At 68.8% G+C, this 18612-nt stretch overlaps 1 protein-coding gene across 1 annotated transcript in view; it reads right to left on the reverse strand.

Annotated features, from left to right (window-relative positions):
* Positions 1-18612, reverse strand: part of KIF1A (kinesin family member 1A) — an 84218-nt gene that overhangs the window by 36199 nt on the left and 29407 nt on the right. Inside the window, 23 exon segments of the mRNA XM_021074861.1 lie at positions 618-878; positions 1608-1745; positions 3114-3213; positions 3216-3291; positions 3628-3776; positions 4576-4669; positions 4851-4923; positions 4993-5173; positions 6706-6789; positions 7677-7783; positions 8054-8133; positions 10190-10265; positions 10507-10586; positions 11554-11687; positions 12734-12760; positions 13176-13318; positions 13848-13926; positions 14516-14591; positions 15344-15361; positions 15923-15988; positions 16158-16235; positions 17474-17585; positions 18200-18378. Of these exon segments, the coding sequence (XP_020930520.1) occupies positions 618-878; positions 1608-1745; positions 3114-3213; positions 3216-3291; positions 3628-3776; positions 4576-4669; positions 4851-4923; positions 4993-5173; positions 6706-6789; positions 7677-7783; positions 8054-8133; positions 10190-10265; positions 10507-10586; positions 11554-11687; positions 12734-12760; positions 13176-13318; positions 13848-13926; positions 14516-14591; positions 15344-15361; positions 15923-15988; positions 16158-16235; positions 17474-17585; positions 18200-18378 (2411 nt within the window).

Genomic DNA, 18612 nt, shown 5'->3' on the forward strand with positions numbered 1-18612 from the left:
CCTGTGAGGGCACGAGGCCGTGTGTACCGTCTCCGGCTTGGACGGCCTGGGGGTCAGGTGGGACTGACCGTCCTCCCCTTTAGCCAGAGTCCGGCTCAGAGCAAGGTGGGGTCTGCGGTCCCCAGGGCTTCAGACGGAGGCCCTTTCACTGCCCAAGCACCGGCCCTTCCTTCCTGTCCCCGGGATGGCCTCCTCCAGGTCTGCTCCTCTTCCCAAGGAGGGGGACCGGGAGCCTCCCTCCACCTCTTTTGGAAGAGAGCAGAGGGAGGAGAGCTGCTCAGCTCACGGTGGGCACAGCGATGCGCGCCCCCACCTTGCCAAGTGTTCCCCTCGGGCCCCGCATGGCGACTCTGCCGGGCCCCAGGGGCCTCTCTGCAGAAAGAGTCCCACTGCGCAGAAGCCTCGCCCCGGGGCACCCTGCCTCCTCCATCACCGGGTCCCGCCTCTCGCTCCCTTCCCAGGGAGGCCAGCCCCTCCGCCTGCCTCTGCCCGGGGTCCAGGGAGCTGCCCAGATCGCCGGGGGTCACGCCCTGATGGCGGTCAAATTGTGCCCGCAGCAGTGCTCCTGTGCAAAAGAGCTGGTTCCTTCCCAGCATGCTGTCCTCGACCTCACCAACCTTCCTACTAAACTGAACAGGGGGGGCCGGTCGTAAAACGGGTCCCGGCCGTCGCACAGCACGTGCTCCGGAAAGACGTCGTCCTCCAGGTCCTCCTCCTCCTCCTCCTCCTCCTCCTCCTCCCCCACGCTCTGCTCCTCGGCAGGCTCGGTGGCGTCGGAGTCGGGGCTCGAGAAGGTGGGGGAGGGGGTGAGAGCAGCCATGCGCTCGCTCATGCATGTGTTGAGAAGAGGGTAGCTGTTGCAGCCAGAGACGACTGAACTGAGGTTAGTACAACAAGACAGAGAGAGGTTAACGCCAGCTACTCGGGGGAGGATGGGGTGGGGCGGGGCTTCTGTTTCAAACCCACACCAAACACACAGACCCTCAAGAATGTGGCCTTAAAAGACAAGAGAGCCAAAGTGCACCAGGCCCCAGGCTTGGAAAGACACTGCACGTGGCGTCCGTGTAAAGCTCTAGAAGGTTCCGGAAGGCACCGGCAGGTATGATCCCGGCCAGGTGTGACCGAGGTCATGCGAGGGCCTTGAGAGCTCGGCCACACTGAGGCCTCAGAACACCCCGCCCAGCAAGGCGCGGGGACTGAGTGCAGACCCCGGACCAGGGGCCTGGGGACAGCAGGCAGGGACACTGTGCTCTGGGATGACACGGCCCCGACTCCCGCTACTCTCCCTGGGTGACCCGGAAAGCCTGGCCAAGCCTCACATTCACACACGTGGACAGGTGTCACCTGGTGGCCACGACCCCGAAGTGGGTGTGGGTGGCAAGGCTGAGACCCCCCTCCCCGGTCAGGGCCCGTGGGTGTGCGGGAGGAATGGCCGGGGGCCTGAGCCCCAAGAAGGACCAGGGCGGGGCGTCGGGACGGACAAGAGCGTCTGGCCGCTCCCTCCTCCGTCAGGGCAGGGCCCAGCCCCTCGCCGCCCCGCCGCCTTCTCCCCTCCCCCCTCTCTCTCTCCGTCTCTGCTCAGCTCGGGGAAGGAGGGAGGCGCCCACCTGCCCACCAGCCGGAACCAGGGGAAGCGGTCATAGAAGGGGTCCCCGCCGGTCACCACGTTGTCACAGTCCTCGATGACGCTGGAGGGCACCTCTGCCGCCCGGTCGTACATCTCCCGCATCAGGTCCAGGCGCTGCCTGTGGGGGCGGAGGTCAGCGTGGGCCCAGGCGGGGCACCCTGCTCGGGGCCACCCCAGGATCAAGCTGGTTTGCCAGACAGACCCTCCGTGCTTCTCGAAATCAGCGCACCCCGAGCCGGGGGCTCGCAGCTAAACGCACGCTCAGCACCCAGTCCCTTCAGCTCCCCGGTGACAGCAGATGTGAGCAGCGGGAGCCCCGGGCCGGCCCCACGCAGAACGGCCAAGCTCGGCGCGGAGAATCAGGGCAGGGAGCCCGTGGGGAGGAAGGGAAGGCGGTGACAGGACGTGGAAAATGAGATTGTTTGGCGGTTACACCGGCAGGTTGGGGGGAAAACCAGGAGTTTCCCCGCGGGAGCCGCTGCAACAGGAAGGCCGAGGACGGCCGTGGGAGGCGGGGGCGGGGCGCAGCAGTGTCCGCCAACGTGCGGGTGTCCGGGTGTGTGCGCGTGGGGACGACGCACGCAAGAGGGGACAGCCTGGGTGTCCGAGTGTGAGGTGTGTGGGCGGGGAAGAGCCTGACGAGCTGCGGGTCTGTGCGGGTGTCAGCGTGTGCCCGCCGGGACTTTCACTCTGTATTTCTCATCTTGGGGGCCCCTCTGGCTGGGGGGCTCCCCACGCAGTGAACAGCCTGCAGGTGAGCCCACCTCCACACAAACTACCCCACCCGCCCCTCGCCAACTCGCACACCAGGCCAGCTCCCCTGCCCTCGGCTGCCCCAGGGCAGGGACCGGGGTCCCTAGGGGCAGCCCCGGCCCAGGGCCCAGCAGCGTGAGTCTAACCGGCCAGCCTTGCTGTTCTCCCTGCCCTGCTGTGCGGAGGCCAAGGCGAGGCCTTCTGCCCGCTCCTTTGCCCCCAACGGCCCCATGCCTCCCCCCAGGGCAGGCAGCCGCTCGTTTCTGGGCGAACTTGAGCAACGTTAAACCTTCCTCTGTGGCGAAGACCTGTCCTGGTCACCTTCATACACGAAGAGCCAGGCCCTCGTCTGGGTGAGCGTGTGGGGACCTGGGCACCCGGCTGTCCTCCCGTGGCCCCAGCCCCGCCCTCCTGCACCCTCCCCGGCGCCTCCGAGGGCGCCCTGCGTGCCTGGCCCGTGAGCTCCGCTGGCCTGCTGGTGCTGCCACCTGCCCTGCCTTCCCCTGGCACCCCGCCCGCCCCTGGCCCCAAACTTTATCAGCGCTCTGGGAGAGAAGAATATGGACTCTATGATAAGGCTGCATCCTGTTTCCTTTTTCCCTCTGATTTTAAAAGAAACCAAACCAGGAGAAATAGCTGCACAGAATCACGCATCCTGCATCCCGCGTCCACCTCTGCTTCCGAGGCTTCGGCCCAGGGAGCAGCCCCGCCCCCACTGCCCCCTCCCCCGCACCTGAGTTTCTCCAGCGTCCAGTAGTGGGTGGCCCCATTCTTCTGGTCCTGGACCTCCACGGCCACAATGGTGCGGGGGAAGGGGCGAGTCTCTCGGTCTTGGCGGCCTCTGGGGGCAGCAGGTCCGGGGGCAGTGGGGAGTACAGCGTGTCCGTGAGGAGGACAAACTGGAACTGGACCTGTGTCGGTGAAGATGACCGCCTGTCAGCTCCTTGGAGGGTGGAGCCGGGCCTGGGAGGGCCTCCTTCCGCCTCCCAGAGAGCTGGCTGCCTGTCCCACGCCCGTTCACCGACCCTTCCCACCGGCTGCAGGACAGGAAGCTCCACCTGCTCACCGGCTGCCTGTGCGGCTCCCTCGGTGAGTCCGGGCCTCCCGCCAACCGCCCACCCTCCTAGGGGTCCAGGTCGGGGGTCCACCCTGCCTTCCCCAGGAGGCAGAGCATCCCGGTGCAAGTCCCAGCCGGAAGCAGGATGGGTGACACCCGCCCGCCGAGGCCGCAGGCGGCAGGAGCCCACCTTCTTCTTGAGTTCCACGCTGATGGCATTGGCCTCCTTGAGGAAGATGGCATTGCCCCACAGCAGGTCCCGCAGGGACGTGAACTGGTACCACCGCCACTTCCGGAAGGCCCACAGCGCCAGCTCACACTCCCGCTCTGTCCACTGGACTGTGGGGACACGTGCAAGCGGTCGTCACAGACTCAGGGGCTCCGTGTTTGGGGCCCCAATTTCACACTAACCGTCCAGGGAGCCCAGGAAGAAGGAAACTGCAGGAAGGCCGGCATCTGGGAGCCCACCCTCATGCCCCAAAGAGGCCGTCAGCTCCCCCAGCACGAGCACAAGTCCAGCTGGAGCTCAGCGAGGGCGGGCAGCACAGTGACCTGCTCAGCCCTGTGGCGGCAGCAGTGGGGCAGGGACGGGAGGGCAGACTGGGGTCGGCCCCGCACCCCCTCGGTAGATGAGTCTAGACAAGGGGGGGCCAAGGTCGCATCAGCACAGAGGTGCCGACCAGCTGCCCAGAGGCGAGGGGACGTGAGCTCCTGCCTGCGGCCATGCTCAGGCCCCCAGGAGGGCAAGCCAGCCAGGGTGGCGCCCAAGCGAGGGCTCTAAAAGGGGGTCCCGAGGTGAGGAGCAGAGACCTTGTCCCCGAGAAGAGTGCCAGCCTCCCTCAGGCGGAACAGGACACGTGCATGGGAGCCCCCACCCTCAGCGTCCTCCTCGTGCTCCAGGCCGCCCCTGCCGGAGCCAGTTCACGTCTGCACAGGCGTGTGCGTGCAACACGGGCGCTTTCCCGCAGCAGCACCGCCTCCCAAATCCTGCCTCCCGGGGACAGGCCGGGGACCCCAAGGCAAAGGTGCCAACCAGCTGACCTCCCGGGAGTGGCCTGGGGGCCTGCCTCCTCCCTGAGACCCCTCCCCAGCCCGAGGCCTGGCCCTGCCCCCCTCCGTCCTGGACAGGATCCCTCACCTTCGTCCTCCGGCTCCTCTTCCTCCTCGTTCACTTCGGGGTAGTACCTGGAGTCCATCTGCTTCTGCAGGGCCTCCAGCTTGCTCTCGTAGTCCTGGGCACAGAAGCGAGCCTTATGGCGCCACGCAGAGACCAGCCCCTCCGAAGCCCTCCGCCCAGGGCGCCCGGATGCCGGCCACCCTAGCGATGGCCACGGCAGCTAAGCATAGGGCTAGCAAGCAGGGACCCCGGCCCCCCGGGTCCCAGGTAGGGGCCTGGCGGCGGGCTGCCCTCACCAGCCTCTGCTGCTCCAGCAGGTACGTGGCTTCCTCCCGCTCCCGCCGGTACTGGTCCTCCAGTTCCTGCAGCCTGCAAGGGCGGGCGCAGGTGAGCGTGGGCAGGGCACGGCGGGCCCGGTGCATGGCCCGGGGGCCTCACCTCTGCTCCATCTCCTGCTTCATGTCGATGCCCTGCTTCTCCAGCAGCTCGCGCTGGGCGAAGGCCCAGTCCACGGGCTCGGAGGGCGTCTCTGCACAGGGCGTGCGCTCACGCTCTTGCCTCGCCTGCTCAGGGTGGTTGAACCGGAACACGTGGCTCTTGCCCATGATGATGCGGTTTCCTGGGGGGCAGAGAGGAGACCACCCAGAGTTGGGGGACCTCAGGCCTTGAGTGGCCTCAGGAGGGAGGGGGAGGCGAAGGGGGTGCAGGTGCTTCCTCCAACTGGGGCCCCAGCGCCCCTGCCAGGAGGGCCTCAATCACCACGAGCTGCCTCTCTAGGTCCTCTGTCAGTGTCACCCTCACCACCACTGGGTGGCCACCTGCCCCACACCCCAGGACCTGAAGGGGCCTCCTCACCCTCTTCCCAGATCCACCCCGGCCCCGTCCCTTTCAGCAGCAGTGATGTTTGCAAAACACCGCCTGGGGCTTCGCCACTGTCCCCTCTTCTCCACAGCCTGCAGGTGCCACCCCTGGGGCACCTGTGTACTCCCTGGGCACCCGGGTCCCCGGGTAGTGCCTGCTGTCTCTGGACAGTCCTGCCTGAGGGGCCTCTGTGGATGGACCAGCTTCCTTCCAACTCTCTCCAGGAGCCGCAGCACTGCCTCAGGGCCTGCAGCCCAGGCTCAGCCCCTCTCCCCACAAGAGCCCAGGTCTGCAGGCTGGTCCTCCCTCGGCCCCTCTCCAACCCCAAGTTCAGCCTCCCCTCCCAGCTGGGGCCCTGCCCCGAGCCCACGGACACCGTGCCCCGCTCAACTGCACCATCTCAGCACCCTGGCTGACAGGGCGAGGACACGCCCGAGCCACTGGTGGCCTCCGATGCCCATGAATCCAGGATGTGTGATGTGTCTCCCACCTGACAGAGCATCTCTAGGGGCCGCAAAGGCAAGACCCTGAGCTAAAAACAAGGCCCCTGAGGGTGGCTGAGGGGCTTGCACATTAGGCTGCCAGGGGTCGCCCCCCGCCCCGGCTTCCCAGCCCCCCCACACACACCCGCAGCTGAAGAGGAAGGGACTCCCTCATTCTTAGCAAAACATCACTGCACACTGTGGTGTGCGGCTTGGCTGGACTGCAGAGCCAAGGGGTGCAGTCAGGCAATGAGGAAGGCCCTGCTGGGGGGCAGTCTGGAGCCGGGGTGGCAGCTGCAATCACGCGACCTCAGGAAAGGCGACCTCCCCCCAGGACACAGCTGAAAGGCCTTCAGAGCACACCTGAGGCTTCGCTGAGAGGCTCCCGCCCCCACCAGCTCATGAGCAGCTCCGTGGACAGATGGACGGGCACACACACACCTCTAGGTGTGTTTTACAACGCAGGGGCACGAAACCCAAGCCAGGGGGCCAGTGTCCTGAGACCAGTGTAGCCCACACCCCGCCGGCTGCCTGGCCGCGGCCCCTCCTCAGTTCCATGGCACACCCACCCCACCAGGGCCTGCGGGACAGGTCCCCACCCTGGGACCCCGCCTCGGCCTGCCCGCAGCATGGACTCAGCTGCCCCACCCCCACCAGGCCGGTGGTGCTGCCCCGTTGAGAAGCGGAGGAGCGGGGCGCCACAAGGTCCGCCAGGTGCCTGCAGCCCCTCCCCACCTGCCCCACAGTCTGGGGAGCAGGAGGGGGCACCTGCGGGGGACGGGGGTGCCCCTCCGGTGCCCCGCTGTACCTGACCGCAGGACGCTGGGCTCTGTGACTTTCTTGCCATTGACGTACGTGTCTGCGCCCTCACATGGCTCCAGGGTCACCACGGCTACAGGACAGATGGGGGGACAGAGGAGGGCCGTGAGGAGTTGCCATCCTGGCCGTGCCTGTCTGAGCCCAGGAGCCTCCCACTCAGGCTGACCATCAGCAGCTGCAGGTGGGGCGGGGGCGGCCCCCCAGGCCTCGCTCCTCCCCGAGGTACGTCTGAGCCTCAGAAAAGCCGGAGGGATGTCTCAGCCACCCACAGATGAGGAAAGTGACACCGGCTGGGAGGCCCCACGCCGCTGACCGGCCCGCCCTGCTGGGTCTCCCCGGGGAACGGGCAACAGTGGCTCGTGCGTCCCCGGGAGTCCCAGAGACCCTCTGGGCTTTGTTTCCACCAAGAGGAGGGACAGCTTTGAGGACAGATTTCTGGGAGAACCAACACCCCCAACACTGCTTTAAGGCACCACCCTGAGGTCACAGAGGAGGCTTCTGTCACTGGTTTGCCACCCAGAGGCTGGCTGGCCGCCTGCCAGGAAACCCGCCCTGTGCTCAGGAGCTGTGGCACTGGGACAGCACAGCAGGTACCTTCCCAAGAAAGGGGGGTGGTCCCACCCAAGGCCAGCAGTGGGGACGGAGGTCTGAGGGCAGGCCAGCCAGGGAAAGGGACTGACAGCCGCTCCCAGCCCACAGGAGAGCACAGCCTGAGAACAGCCCACCATGGCGCTGGGCTCAGCGGCCTCCTGCCCACAAACACCCCGACGACCGGCTGTGCCCCGGGGAGGGAGCCGAGTCCCCAGCCCAGCCTTCAAAGCACCTTTCGAATGGAGGGGGCCCCTGGGACTGACGGGGAGCAGGGAGGGGTGACGGCCCGGCCTGGGGCGGACCCAGCAGGCCGCACCCAGGCCTGACCCTCGGCATCACCGGGGCGCGGGCGGGGCGGGGGCGTGGTACCTTCACCGCCCCCTCGGGAGTCGCTCCGGAAGACGCAGTGCTCCTCTTTGATGAAATGCCCGCTCAGGACGATGTCCTGCCGCTTCTCTGCGTCCTCTCGGCCCACTCTGCGGGTGGCGGGGGATCAGCACCGGCCGGACCCAGTGCGCCCACGACACCCACCCTGGCCCGCCCGGTGCCCTGCAGGCAGGGATGCCCAGCTCTCACGTGAGTGCCTATGTGTGGGGCACAAGGACAGCCCCGAACACAGCCTGGCCCGGGGAGCCACGTGCCAGAGTGGCCCGCAGCTTCACCGCCAACGACAAGGCTGGGCAGGTGGCCGTGTTCCTGCCGACGCCCTCTGTGGGGGGCCCGCCCTGCACCCCGGGGACCCCCACCTGGTGATCCCATCCTTGATGTAGTAGAGGAGACACTCTGACATCAGCGGGTCCTCGTTCAGGTTGACGAGATGTGGCGTCTGGGGAGACAGGAGGCCACCGTTCTTGCCGCCTGCTGACCTCTCTCCCCAGGTGCCAGACCACCACCAGCCCTAGACCCAGCCTCTCGGGGACATGGTATCCCCCCAGCCTGGCAGAGAGGACAAGAGGCTTGAAGGAAGAGGCCCCCCCCGAGGAGACTTGGACGGGGACCCCAGAGCCTCGGGGGAAGAGCTGCCGGGTGGCACTTGGGGGACCTGGGCTGGGAGCCCAACTCTGATCACTTGAGGGCCCAGGGGGCTGCTCGGAGGCTGTGGTGGCTCCCTGGACGTGCAGGGCACAGGCTGGACCCCGTGGGTCTGGGCCTGGTCCTCTGCCCTAAAACAGGGCTGCAGGTCCCTATTCCCACTGGGGCTCTGGGAGCGGGGCGCTCCAGTGGAGTCCTGGAGCCAGAAGGGGATTTAGCATGCTGGGAAGTGGAGAGGCTCTGAAAGAAGCCCCCTGAGCCACCCGGCTTAGATGCCTGGCCCCTGCCCTGACCACAGGCAGAGCAAAGCATGACCCAAAGCCCGGGACCACTCCCTGCCTGCTGCCCCATCTAAGCACTGCTCTGGGTCCCCCCATCTCATGCCCAGGGCGTCCACTGCAGGCTCTGTTCCTGGGCCTTGGACCCCATTTTCCTGTGCTCTCACCCAAGGTCTCTGGGCCCCGGACACTTCCCGAGCTCAGGAAGGTGCCCCAAACCCGGTCCTAGGCAGAGATCCTGCCAGGAAGGGCCTGTGCTCGCGCTGCAGGGCCCAGTGGGGGCGCCACTGGCCCATGCACTCCTCCAGGGTCACGGGAACCCTGCTGGTCTCCGGAGGGGGCATCCCCGTTGTCCCCAGGGACACTCCTGAGCCGTGTCCAGACCAGGAGCCACCAGCAAATCCCTCTGCCACCAACAAAGCCAAAGGGCTGCACAGCCAGTGTCGTGAGGGTACCGCACCCTGCCCCAGGCTACACCCCCCCCCCAGAGACAGAGCACCTGCACGCCAGCTTCACGGGCCCACCCCAGGGGACCCTCCCCCACCCGGGGATGTGAAGCAGCTCAGGAACAATGCACTCCAAACAAAAGCCAAGGCCTACTCAGAAGGGTGTGAAGTGGGGCCCACCCCACCCAGGCCCCCTTCCCCCCAGCTCTGGGCCTCACCACACGCTGCTCGCCAGCCTGGAGCTCGCAGGCACAGAAAGGGCCCAAGGAGCCTGGCCCCATCCCCAGGGAGCAGCCACCTGGGGGGATAAGCCCCTTGCACGGTAGTCGGTGCTTCCCTCAGGGCCCCGACGGCACAGCGGGGGCTCCACGAGTCGCCACCTTCAGGGACCAGCAAACTCAGAAATCCTTGGGGGCAAAAGCAGGCTAGGCACTCCCTCGTCAACAAGGTGGCAGAGCCAGGAGAGTCCATGCTGGGGTCAGAACAGACTGCCACCGCCTCCAGGAAGGCTTCCTGGCTTGAAGCTCCGCTCCCAGGGGCTCTAAGGGTCTGGGAGTCTTTAGGGTGGGGTGGGTGGGTCTGGGTCCTAGAATCACAGAGACTTTGCCTCTAATGCTCATGCTTCACGGCATCTGACCCACAGAACAGGGAGAGGTGCTCTGCTCCATGTGCGAGCCAGGGCTGTGGACAAGCCAGGCCTGGGCGGAGGAAGGCGGGTCTCTGCTGGGACAGCCAGAACCCCCTTCAGCTGACCCCCAAGGGGTCGGCTGGCTCTCAGCTCGCGTCCAGCCAGGCCCTGCCCATGAGAGGTGCAGGCTTCCTGGGGGCTCCAAGCCCCACATGCTTTAGGACCCCCAGTCTCGCCCAGCCTCGAGGAATCCAGTCGACTCCTCGAGCAGCTAAGTGACCTCTCTGATGTCCGAAGGCCACAGGGACATCCTGCTGTGAGGAGGCGGGGTTGAGGCTCCCACACAGGAGGGAATGGCTGTGAGTCCTGTGCCTGGAGCTGCTCTCCTGCTCCCAGGGGGACCCCGCCAGCCTCCCAGAGGACTGACACCCCGAAGGGGGCCACAGCTCGGCCAGCCCTGGCCACATCGGAGCAGCACCGGGGAACACCGGCTCCTACCTTTTTGGGAGAGAACACCCCCAGGGTGCCACCGTCCTCCCTCATGGCCACGCCCATCTCAGCCAGCAGCGCTTCCCTGGGGACAGAGCAGGGGTCAGCACCCACGCCATGTTTCATCTGGTCAGTGAGTTCGGGTGCCCTCTTGGAGGGACTGACCCCTGACCAGGGACCAGGTCAAGGGGGCCATTGGTGACAGACAGCAGGATCACTGGATGAGACGGGACGGGTGTGTCCCACCCTGGACACGGCCACCCCTGGGCGCAGGAGCCCAGAGCAGGGCCCCGGGGCTGCGGCGAGTCCCCAGCCCCACTGCCCACCTCTCCATCCGGATGGCTTCCGTCCGCCGCAGCTTCTCCTCCCAGGTCTCGTTGAGCTCAGCTATGATCTTCTCCGTCTCCTGGAGAGCAAGACAGAGGAGAGGGGGGTCAAGGCTGGGGGCAGGCGGTGGACAGCGGCGGACAGAGGCCCGGGGCCAGGCAGGGGGGAGAAGAGCCGCCGGGCCCGCACAGCCCCATCGTGCGCACAAAGGACGTGGGACGTTCTTGCGGAAGCGCCCAGAGCACAAGCCTGGAGAGAGAGACAAACACGCGTGGAGACACTGAGATGCTGGCTCGGAGGCACAGACCTCCCCGGCCACCGCTGGGACGTGACACCCCCACATCCGCACCTGCTTGCTGTTTCTGCCCAGCTCCGCACACCAGGTAGGGCCTCCACACCCCCGGGGGCCCCTTCACTCCAGTGCCCCCATGTTGGAGGCTGGACCCCTCACCCCAAGTGCCCCCTACATCCCAGGCAGGACCCTTCACCCCAAGCGATCCCTTCACCCCAAGTGCCCACCCCACAGCCCAGACAGGACCTTCATCCCAAGTGGCACCTCACGCCTTAAGTGGGTCCCCGCAGGACAAGCGGCCCTCGGCTCCAGGGTGACCTCACGCCCCTCCCCCACCCAGCCTGGGACCGGCCCCTGTGCCTCCACCTCAGTCCCCTCAGGACCCAAGGTCTGGGCTCGCCTCCGCCCCTCCCACCTAGCACCTAGGAAGCCGGTAACCAGAAGCCGGACACCAGCCTGGCCAGGCCGGGCCGGGGGTGGGAACACACAGGAGAGGCCCTAGGACGCCCGGCCGCCCTTCTCGGCAGATGGCGCCCCAGGTCCCGGAGAGAGAGCACCGACCTCCGACTGACCGCGCGGACCGGCGCCTGGGCAGGGCTGGGACGCAGGGCTCTGCGTCCGCCCTCATGGCTCACCAGGCCTCTGACAAGCCCCGCCGCCCGCCCTCGGAGCAACCATTCGAGAGGAGGGTCTGGGCCTGGGCGCCCCGGCCAGCGGCCCGGCGCCCGCTGCTCCAAACCCGGCCCTGCCTCACCTTCAGCCTCTCGATGGCCTCCTCGCTGCCCGGGGCAAACAAGATGCGCTCGTGCAGGCTGGACACGGAGGCGGCACGGCTGGACAGGGCCGAGAGCGAGGACGAGGGGCTCATGCCCACCAGGGCGTTGGTCACTGTGGAGAGATTGTCAGGGGCTTGACTCAACTCCGCCCCGGCACGGTTACGGTTATTGTTCTCAAGGTCGGACGCGTCTACGGAGGAAGGGAAGGAGAGGGCGGGCAGACGGACGGGAGGAGAGAAGAGAAAGAGCAAGTCGGGAGAGAGCAAGAGGTGAGTGACGAGAAGGCGGCAAACAAGGCCCAAGCTGGGCGCCCAGACGAGCACATGCAAGGCCGCCCCCAGCAGTGGGTCGGCGCCCCCGGGGCCCCTCTGCGCCCTGCCGGCTCCCCTGCGCACACAGCAAGCCCGCGCGGCCTCTGCACCTGAGCTGCCTGCGCCTGGAGGCGCTGCAGCGGCCTCCCTGCCCCTGCCCCCCAGCCCTGAGGCTGGTCCACACCCGGGCTGCCACGTCCGCACCACTGCCCAGGCCACCAAGCAGCCCGAGCCGCGAGGCTGGGGCTGGGCTAACTGTCTGCCTGCTGAGCGCCCCGGAGGAGCCGCACTCCTCCACCCCAAGAAGCGGCTCTGGGTCCAGAGAGTCCCCCACCCCCCGGGCTCCCTGCCCCCAAGGCCCAGGGCTGGGGACTGAGACACCCCCTGGGGTGGGAGGTGCCCGGGCCCCTCCTGGCAGAAGCGGACACACAGCAGAGCAGTGGCAAACGTAGGACAGCACGGGGCGCGGGGAGCCAGGCCCAAGGCCAGCGGGGGGCACAGGCCGGGAGGGCCTGGCAGCATTCGGAGCCCGGGCCCTGCCTCCGTGCTGAGTGGGGAGCATCCCAGGCCTCTGGGCGCTCTGGGGGTCAGAGCCTGACCTTGGCCACATCCAGACTAAGGAGGCTTCGGCGGCCTCCCCACACGGGGCCGGGGTGGGGGGTGAGAGCCAGGACCACAGCGCACAAGACCTGTGACCCCGTGTCTACCGGGGCACCGGGAGCAAGAGGGCTCTCGTCCTCCAGCCCCGAAGTGGGGTGGGTGCGCCCTCCCGGCCCGCCGTGCTGCCCTACGCCCCGCGCGGCCCAGGCGGAAGCAGGGATGCACAGAGAGCAGCGGGGATACACACATTTGGGTCCTCCAGGCACAGTGTTGGCTGAGGGGAGGGAGGCGTGGGGGAGAGACAGAAACAGAAGAACAGGTTTGTCTCCAGAGGACACGCCACCACAGGCCGCCGTCGGGCAGGTGGCAGCGGTCTTCAGCGGGACACGGGGACCACTACAACCGCAGCACCGTGGCCTGCCAACGTGGCCTGCCCGGGCCAGTGGCAAACCCAAACCATGCAGCCCGCCCAGGCCCAGGCCCAGGCCCAGGCCAGAACCCAGCCCCCCACATCAGAGGCAGCTCCGTCCCAGAACCCGGAGCAGAGCCCGGGACGCGGGCCAGCGGGGCTGGGAAGGGCAGCCAGGCCCCGCCCGGCCCGCAGCCAGCGGGTGAGGGTCCCAGGAAGGAGGCCCCCAGGACCCGCAGCCCCGCTGCCCCGCCCGAGACGGGCGGGCACAGACACTCACTGTCCGTGATGTCGCCGAGACCCTGGGCGTACAGCAGGTCCCGCAGTCGGGTGACCTCGTCCTTCAGCTCGCGGATCAGCTTGTTGTTGGGGTCCTCGTTGATGACAGCGTTACAGCGGATCTGCTTGGCCCGGTCCGCGTACCTGGGCAGCACGGGGAGCTGTGGGCCCAGGGACACTAGGAGCCCCACCGTTGCCCAGCTGCAGGGCCACCTCGGCAGAACCAAGAGCCACTCCCCGCCCCGGAGTCGCTGCCCTGGAGTCCTCAGGGAAACAGAGGCCCCAGGAGAGAAGAGGCGGTGTGGTATCTTCTCCCCGGGGCGAGGCCTTCGCCCTGGACTTGCGGGCCCCGGGGGAACGGAGCAAGTCCGACCCACGTCCTGCACCCTTTGCCGAGAGGCCGGAGCACCGACCCAGGCTGCAGAGCCCCCTCCCGCACCCCGGGCCGCCCGCCGGGCCGCCCCCGTGTCTCATTAAAGCCGGTGGGGGCCGCCATGGCCCACCGGCAGGTGCAGACTGCTCGGCCCACAAGCGCAGCTCTCCCCGCCTGGCCCTGGGCCACGAGTGGCGGGAAACCGCACGGCCCTAGGAGCCCAATTGAGACGTGCCCCAAAGTGGCTCCTGGAGGGACCCTGCGGCACCGGCTGGTGGGGGCGCCTCCCCAGGAACACACCTCAGGGTGCTCAGCGTCTCGTCGTAGTTGATGTCCGCGGGGCTCAGCGCCGCCACCATGGCTGTCCTCGAGTTCCCGCCTGTGGGAAGGCATCGGGTGGTCCCAGGGGAGGGTCAGCCCCGCGCGGGGTCCGTCCCCGTCCCCGACCCAGGTGCAGCAGAGGGTCTGAGCCGGGACCGCCGGCGAGCAGACAGCGGGCCCGGCCGCGGCGCTGCCGGGCGCCTGACTCCCTCCCCCTCCGGCGGGTGTTCGCCACACACGGGGCCCCTTCGCCAGGCAGGGCCGCCCGCCGGCGCGGAGGGAGCCGCGCAGGGTCAGGCCTTCTCCCCGGGAGCAGCCCTTTCTCTTCAACGCAGGTTTCCCTTTTTGCTCCTATTTGAGGGTTTCTCGGGATCCCGTCCGGGGTCGCCCGGACCCGCCCGGGAAACGCCGTCCCCTGGGCCGGCCCTGCTGGGGCCCTGGGGGGAGGCCTCCTTCCGGGCCGCGGCTCAGCGGGAGGGCCGTGCCTTCCTGCGACATTCGTGTCCTCCCTCGGGCCCAGCTGCCCCGGGGGGCCCCCCAGCGCAGGCCTGGCCGCTCCCGGGGGGCGGGCTCGGCAGCCCCGAGCGCCGCGTCGCGTGGGGCGTTTCAGGCTCCTCCGCGCGGCCGGCGGCGGCCTCAAGCCTCACCCAGGTTTTCCCGCAGCAGCCAGGTCAGCACCGAGTCCCGGTAGGGGATGAAGTCCGTCTTCTTCTTCTTCTTGTTCTGCAGGAGAGGCGCGCGCCGCGTCAGCCCAGGCCAGCGCAGCCCCCGCAGCCCCCGCGCCGCGGCTTCTCCGCTGCCTCCTCCCCGTCGTCCCCCGCGCGCCACCCGCCGCCGGGGCTCCACTCCGGGCCCTGCAGCCCCTTGGCGTCCCCGCGCGCGGCCGCCCGGCGCCGGCGCCCTTCAGGACCGTCCCGAGCGGTAAGAGCGGCGCCGCCCCAGAGCGCGGGGACAGGGGCGCCCTCTCTCGCGGAAGCTCTGCGGGGCGCCGCCCTCCTGCTGCGGCTCCGACAAGGCCCCCGCCCGCCCGCCCGCCGCGCTGCCCTCGTTCCCCTCGCACGCGCCTCGCACGCGCCTCGCACGCGCCTCGCACGCGCCTCGCACGCGCCTCGCCGGCCAGTCCTCCGGTTCCCAGCGTCGCCCGCGCTCCCTCCTCTCTGGGCGGCGCCGGCCGCGCTCGCCTCCCCCACACCAGCCCGCCCGTCCAGCAGCTCCCGCGGCGCCCCGCAGTTCCCGGCCCTCCGTCTCCTCACGAGCCCCGGAGTCCCCGCTACAGGCCCTCGCCCGGCCCGTGCCCTCGCCCCACGCGGCGCCCCATGCGCTCTCACACCCCCTCGGCAGCTCCGCGCCCGGTCTCCATGCCCGCCCGGCTCCCCCCCAGCGCTAACTCTCCTTTCCCGCGCCCCCCAGGTGCCCCGCGCCGGCCCAGGTCGCGCCCCCCGCCCCCAGAAGCCAGAGGCCAGGAGGGCGCTCACCTTGTTGGGCCCCGAGTCCTGCGAAAGCAAAGGCAGAGGCTGAGTCGCGCGGGGAGGGCGCGAGGGGGCGGGAGAGGCCGGGCAAGCCTACCCGCCGCCCCGCCCCGCCCACTGCCCCGCCCACCCGAGCCTCGCCCACCCTCACACCTGCCCCCCCGCCCACGCACCTCCTCGCCCCGCCCAGCGCCACGCCCACACCGGGCTTCGCCCCGCCCCCGCTGCTCTGCTCCTCCCTTCCCTCCCTCCCCCTGCTCTGCCCTCAGCCTCGTGGGGCAGCAGGACCGTGTGTCCAGGGAAGGGCCCACGCCCGCCGCCCAGCAGGCCTGGCCCCTCACCCTGAAGGCCGCGGCCCCTTCCCAGGGACGACCAAGGCCACAGGGCCCACATTCCTGCCCTCCCGGGGAGGGGCGCGACCACCCACAACCCCAGCGACCCTCAGGGCCCTGAGCTCCAGGGAGGGACAGGGTCACTGCTCCATCTCCAGCCCGGGGACACCCCTACCTCTGGGCTTTTCGTGAACTGCTCCCCCCACCCCGGGGGGCAGGATGGGAGGCCCCCCACCGCCCCCGAGCCACTCACCATCTCGGCCAGAGCAGAGATGACCTTGCCCAGGGTGGTGAGGGACTTGTTGATGTTGGCTCCCTCCTGCGGCACATGCGGGGGGGGGGGGGGGGGGGGATGTCAGGGAGGCGCGGGCCCCGGGAGCGCCAGCACCCCGAACCCTCCAGGCACCCCGACCAATGGGGCTCCGGACACCAACTCCACCCCCCCACGCCCCGCCCTGGAGCAGAGCAGCCACCAAGGGCTGCCATACCTTGAGGCGTGTGCCCTTGGCCCCCGTGGAATCGGCCCGCTCGCTCCCGGCCAGGTCCACTAGGCTGATTTTGCTCACCTGAGAGGGCAAATGTGTCACAGGCAGGAGATGTGCTATGCCTTCCCTGGGTGGGCGTCCCTGACCTGCAGGTCTCAGCTTCCTCTGCTTTCTGCTCAGCAGGAGGACAAGGCCACCTGCCCCCCCAGCACCTGGCACTGCCATACTGTTGCCTGCATGCTTGGCACTCTTCACAGGTGTGAGTCCTGGCCCTGCCACCCATTCCATAGACAGGGCACATCGTGTGTGGTGGGATTTGAACCTGGCTTCGGGGAGCCCCCAGCCACAGCTCAGCTGCCTTGAGAGGGCACAGAGCTACCTGGAGCCACTTGGGCACCAGACAGGATCCCACTTACACTCCCATGCCGGGGCCAGCAGCCACATGCACCCTGGGAGGCCCAGCCCCCGCTCCTAAGCCTCAGCTGCTGCAGACAGGACTTGGCAGGTGGGGCCCCTTGGTGCCCGGAACCCGAGGGGTGGGAACAGCAGGCAGCCAGCAGCCAGATAGCTGGTTCCAGCTCCACGCTCCTGCCCTCCCGGGCCTCTGGGAGGACAGCTCCAGGCTGAAGTGGCCCCCAAATCATCTGGGACTGAGTGGCCCTAAGTTCCCCTAGTCCCTCTAGGGACCCCAGGGCGCTGCTGAGAGAGCCCTGCCCACAGAAGGCAGCTGAAGTGCCCCGGGAGCAGGCCTGGACGGCGGGGAGGGGGGCAGTCAGAGCCATGGAGGGCACCCGCCCTGCTGGCCCCTCTGGGGCCCACGGTCAGTCTGGATGAAGGCCCAGGAGAAGGTCCCTGCCCCGGCCCACTGACAAGGCCAGGGCATGTGGGCACAGCATCTCCCTTGTGCTGCCAGATGCCCCCGGGGGGCCCTGCCCCAGCCTGCACCAGTCCCCAGGGGCCTGCTGTGCCCCGGGCGCTCATGCTTTCCGAGACCCCCCGCCTTCCCCACTGCCCTCCACCCCCCTCCACAGGCCTGGGCACCCCCTTCCTTGCCGCCGTGGTCTCCAACAGAACCGCCCGGCAGGAGGCAGGCCCGGGGGCCACAGCGCCTGCACCCAGTCCCTTCCGCACCCAGTCCCTTCCACACCCAGGTGGCGCCAAACACCAAGGCGAGGTGGCCAACCTCTTGCCAAGGCCCCAGCTGGGCCGGGGACCGCCGGCGCCCCGGGAGGCCAGCCCCGGGCTCGGCCTCCGCGTCCGGCCTGAGCGGCCTGACCCAGCCGCACCCCGCGGCCGCCGCCCGCCGAGGCCATGCTCACCTTCTCCGTGGTGACGCTCGTCTCCGCGTCGTGGCGCTTCTGTGTGAAGATGATGTTGAAGACGGCGTGGGAGCGGCTGCTCGTCTCGTTCATGTTCGTGGCCGCCACCGTCCTGGGGAGACAGAAGCCACATGAGGTGACCTGCGGTCCTGTGGTCAGGCATGAGGGTCACTGGTACCACCAGCCCACCTGACCTGGTCACCAGGAGTCAGGCCCCTGGGGCTCCCAGGGCTGCCCTGCCCGGCCTGTGAGAGCGAGGCGCTGGGTGGCAGATGGGGCATGGCGACCAGGGCAGACCCTCCTGGGCAGAGAGGCCCAGGACAGCAAGGCCACGAAGACCAACTGCTTCCGGCTGGCAGCACCTGCAGCCGACCCTGCCCCCAGCCCCGTGCCCTGTCCAGGGGGCCATTGGCCCTCCGAGCAGGCAAGGCTGGTCCTTCCAGTCTGGCCCCACCCAGAGCCACCACCACCGCTCCAGGGCACACAGCCCGACCCCTGGGAGGGGCAGACCCTGTGTGGCAAACTGTCCCCTATCCCCTCAAGGGCTGGCGTGTGTCCTGAACAGCCTTAGGCCCATAAGGCCCACACGTCCAAGGGGGCCCCCGGACAGACCCCATGGGGAGACCAACAGGCGCCCCAAGGACAGGGGTCCGTTGGAGGCGCTCACGGTTGCATGTGCGGTGGGGGAAGGAGGGCACGGAGGGTGGGCGTGCCGCCCGCACACACCGGGCCTTGTTCCCTGAGTCCATGAGGTCCTGGATGTCATTGTAGGAGGTGACAGCCAGCTTGGAGAGGTCCTCCACGTAGGGCCCCAGCAGGGGGTGCTCCCTCACACGCAGGTTGCCCTTATTCTTGGGGTTCAGGAGGTCACGGACCCGCTCGCAGTAAATCTCCATGTAGCTGACCTGTGGGCAGAGATGACATCAGGGCCCCCGAGGCGGGGGGTGCAGGGGGCACACAATGGGCCCCAAGCTACCTGGCAGGGCCACGGCCCCATGTGAACGGGCTGTCAGCCTGGTTCTGGCCCACCCACGGCCGTGCTGGGGGACTCGCCCAGGGCAGTCACACTGGGGCCACCCTGGCCGAGGCACAGCCCGGGCCACACAGCTGAGAGGCTCTGTCCCTGCGCCCAGCTCAGA

This window comes from Sus scrofa, chromosome 15, assembly GCF_000003025.6.
Source record: "Sus scrofa isolate TJ Tabasco breed Duroc chromosome 15, Sscrofa11.1, whole genome shotgun sequence".
Lineage (NCBI taxonomy): Eukaryota > Metazoa > Chordata > Mammalia > Artiodactyla > Suidae > Sus > Sus scrofa.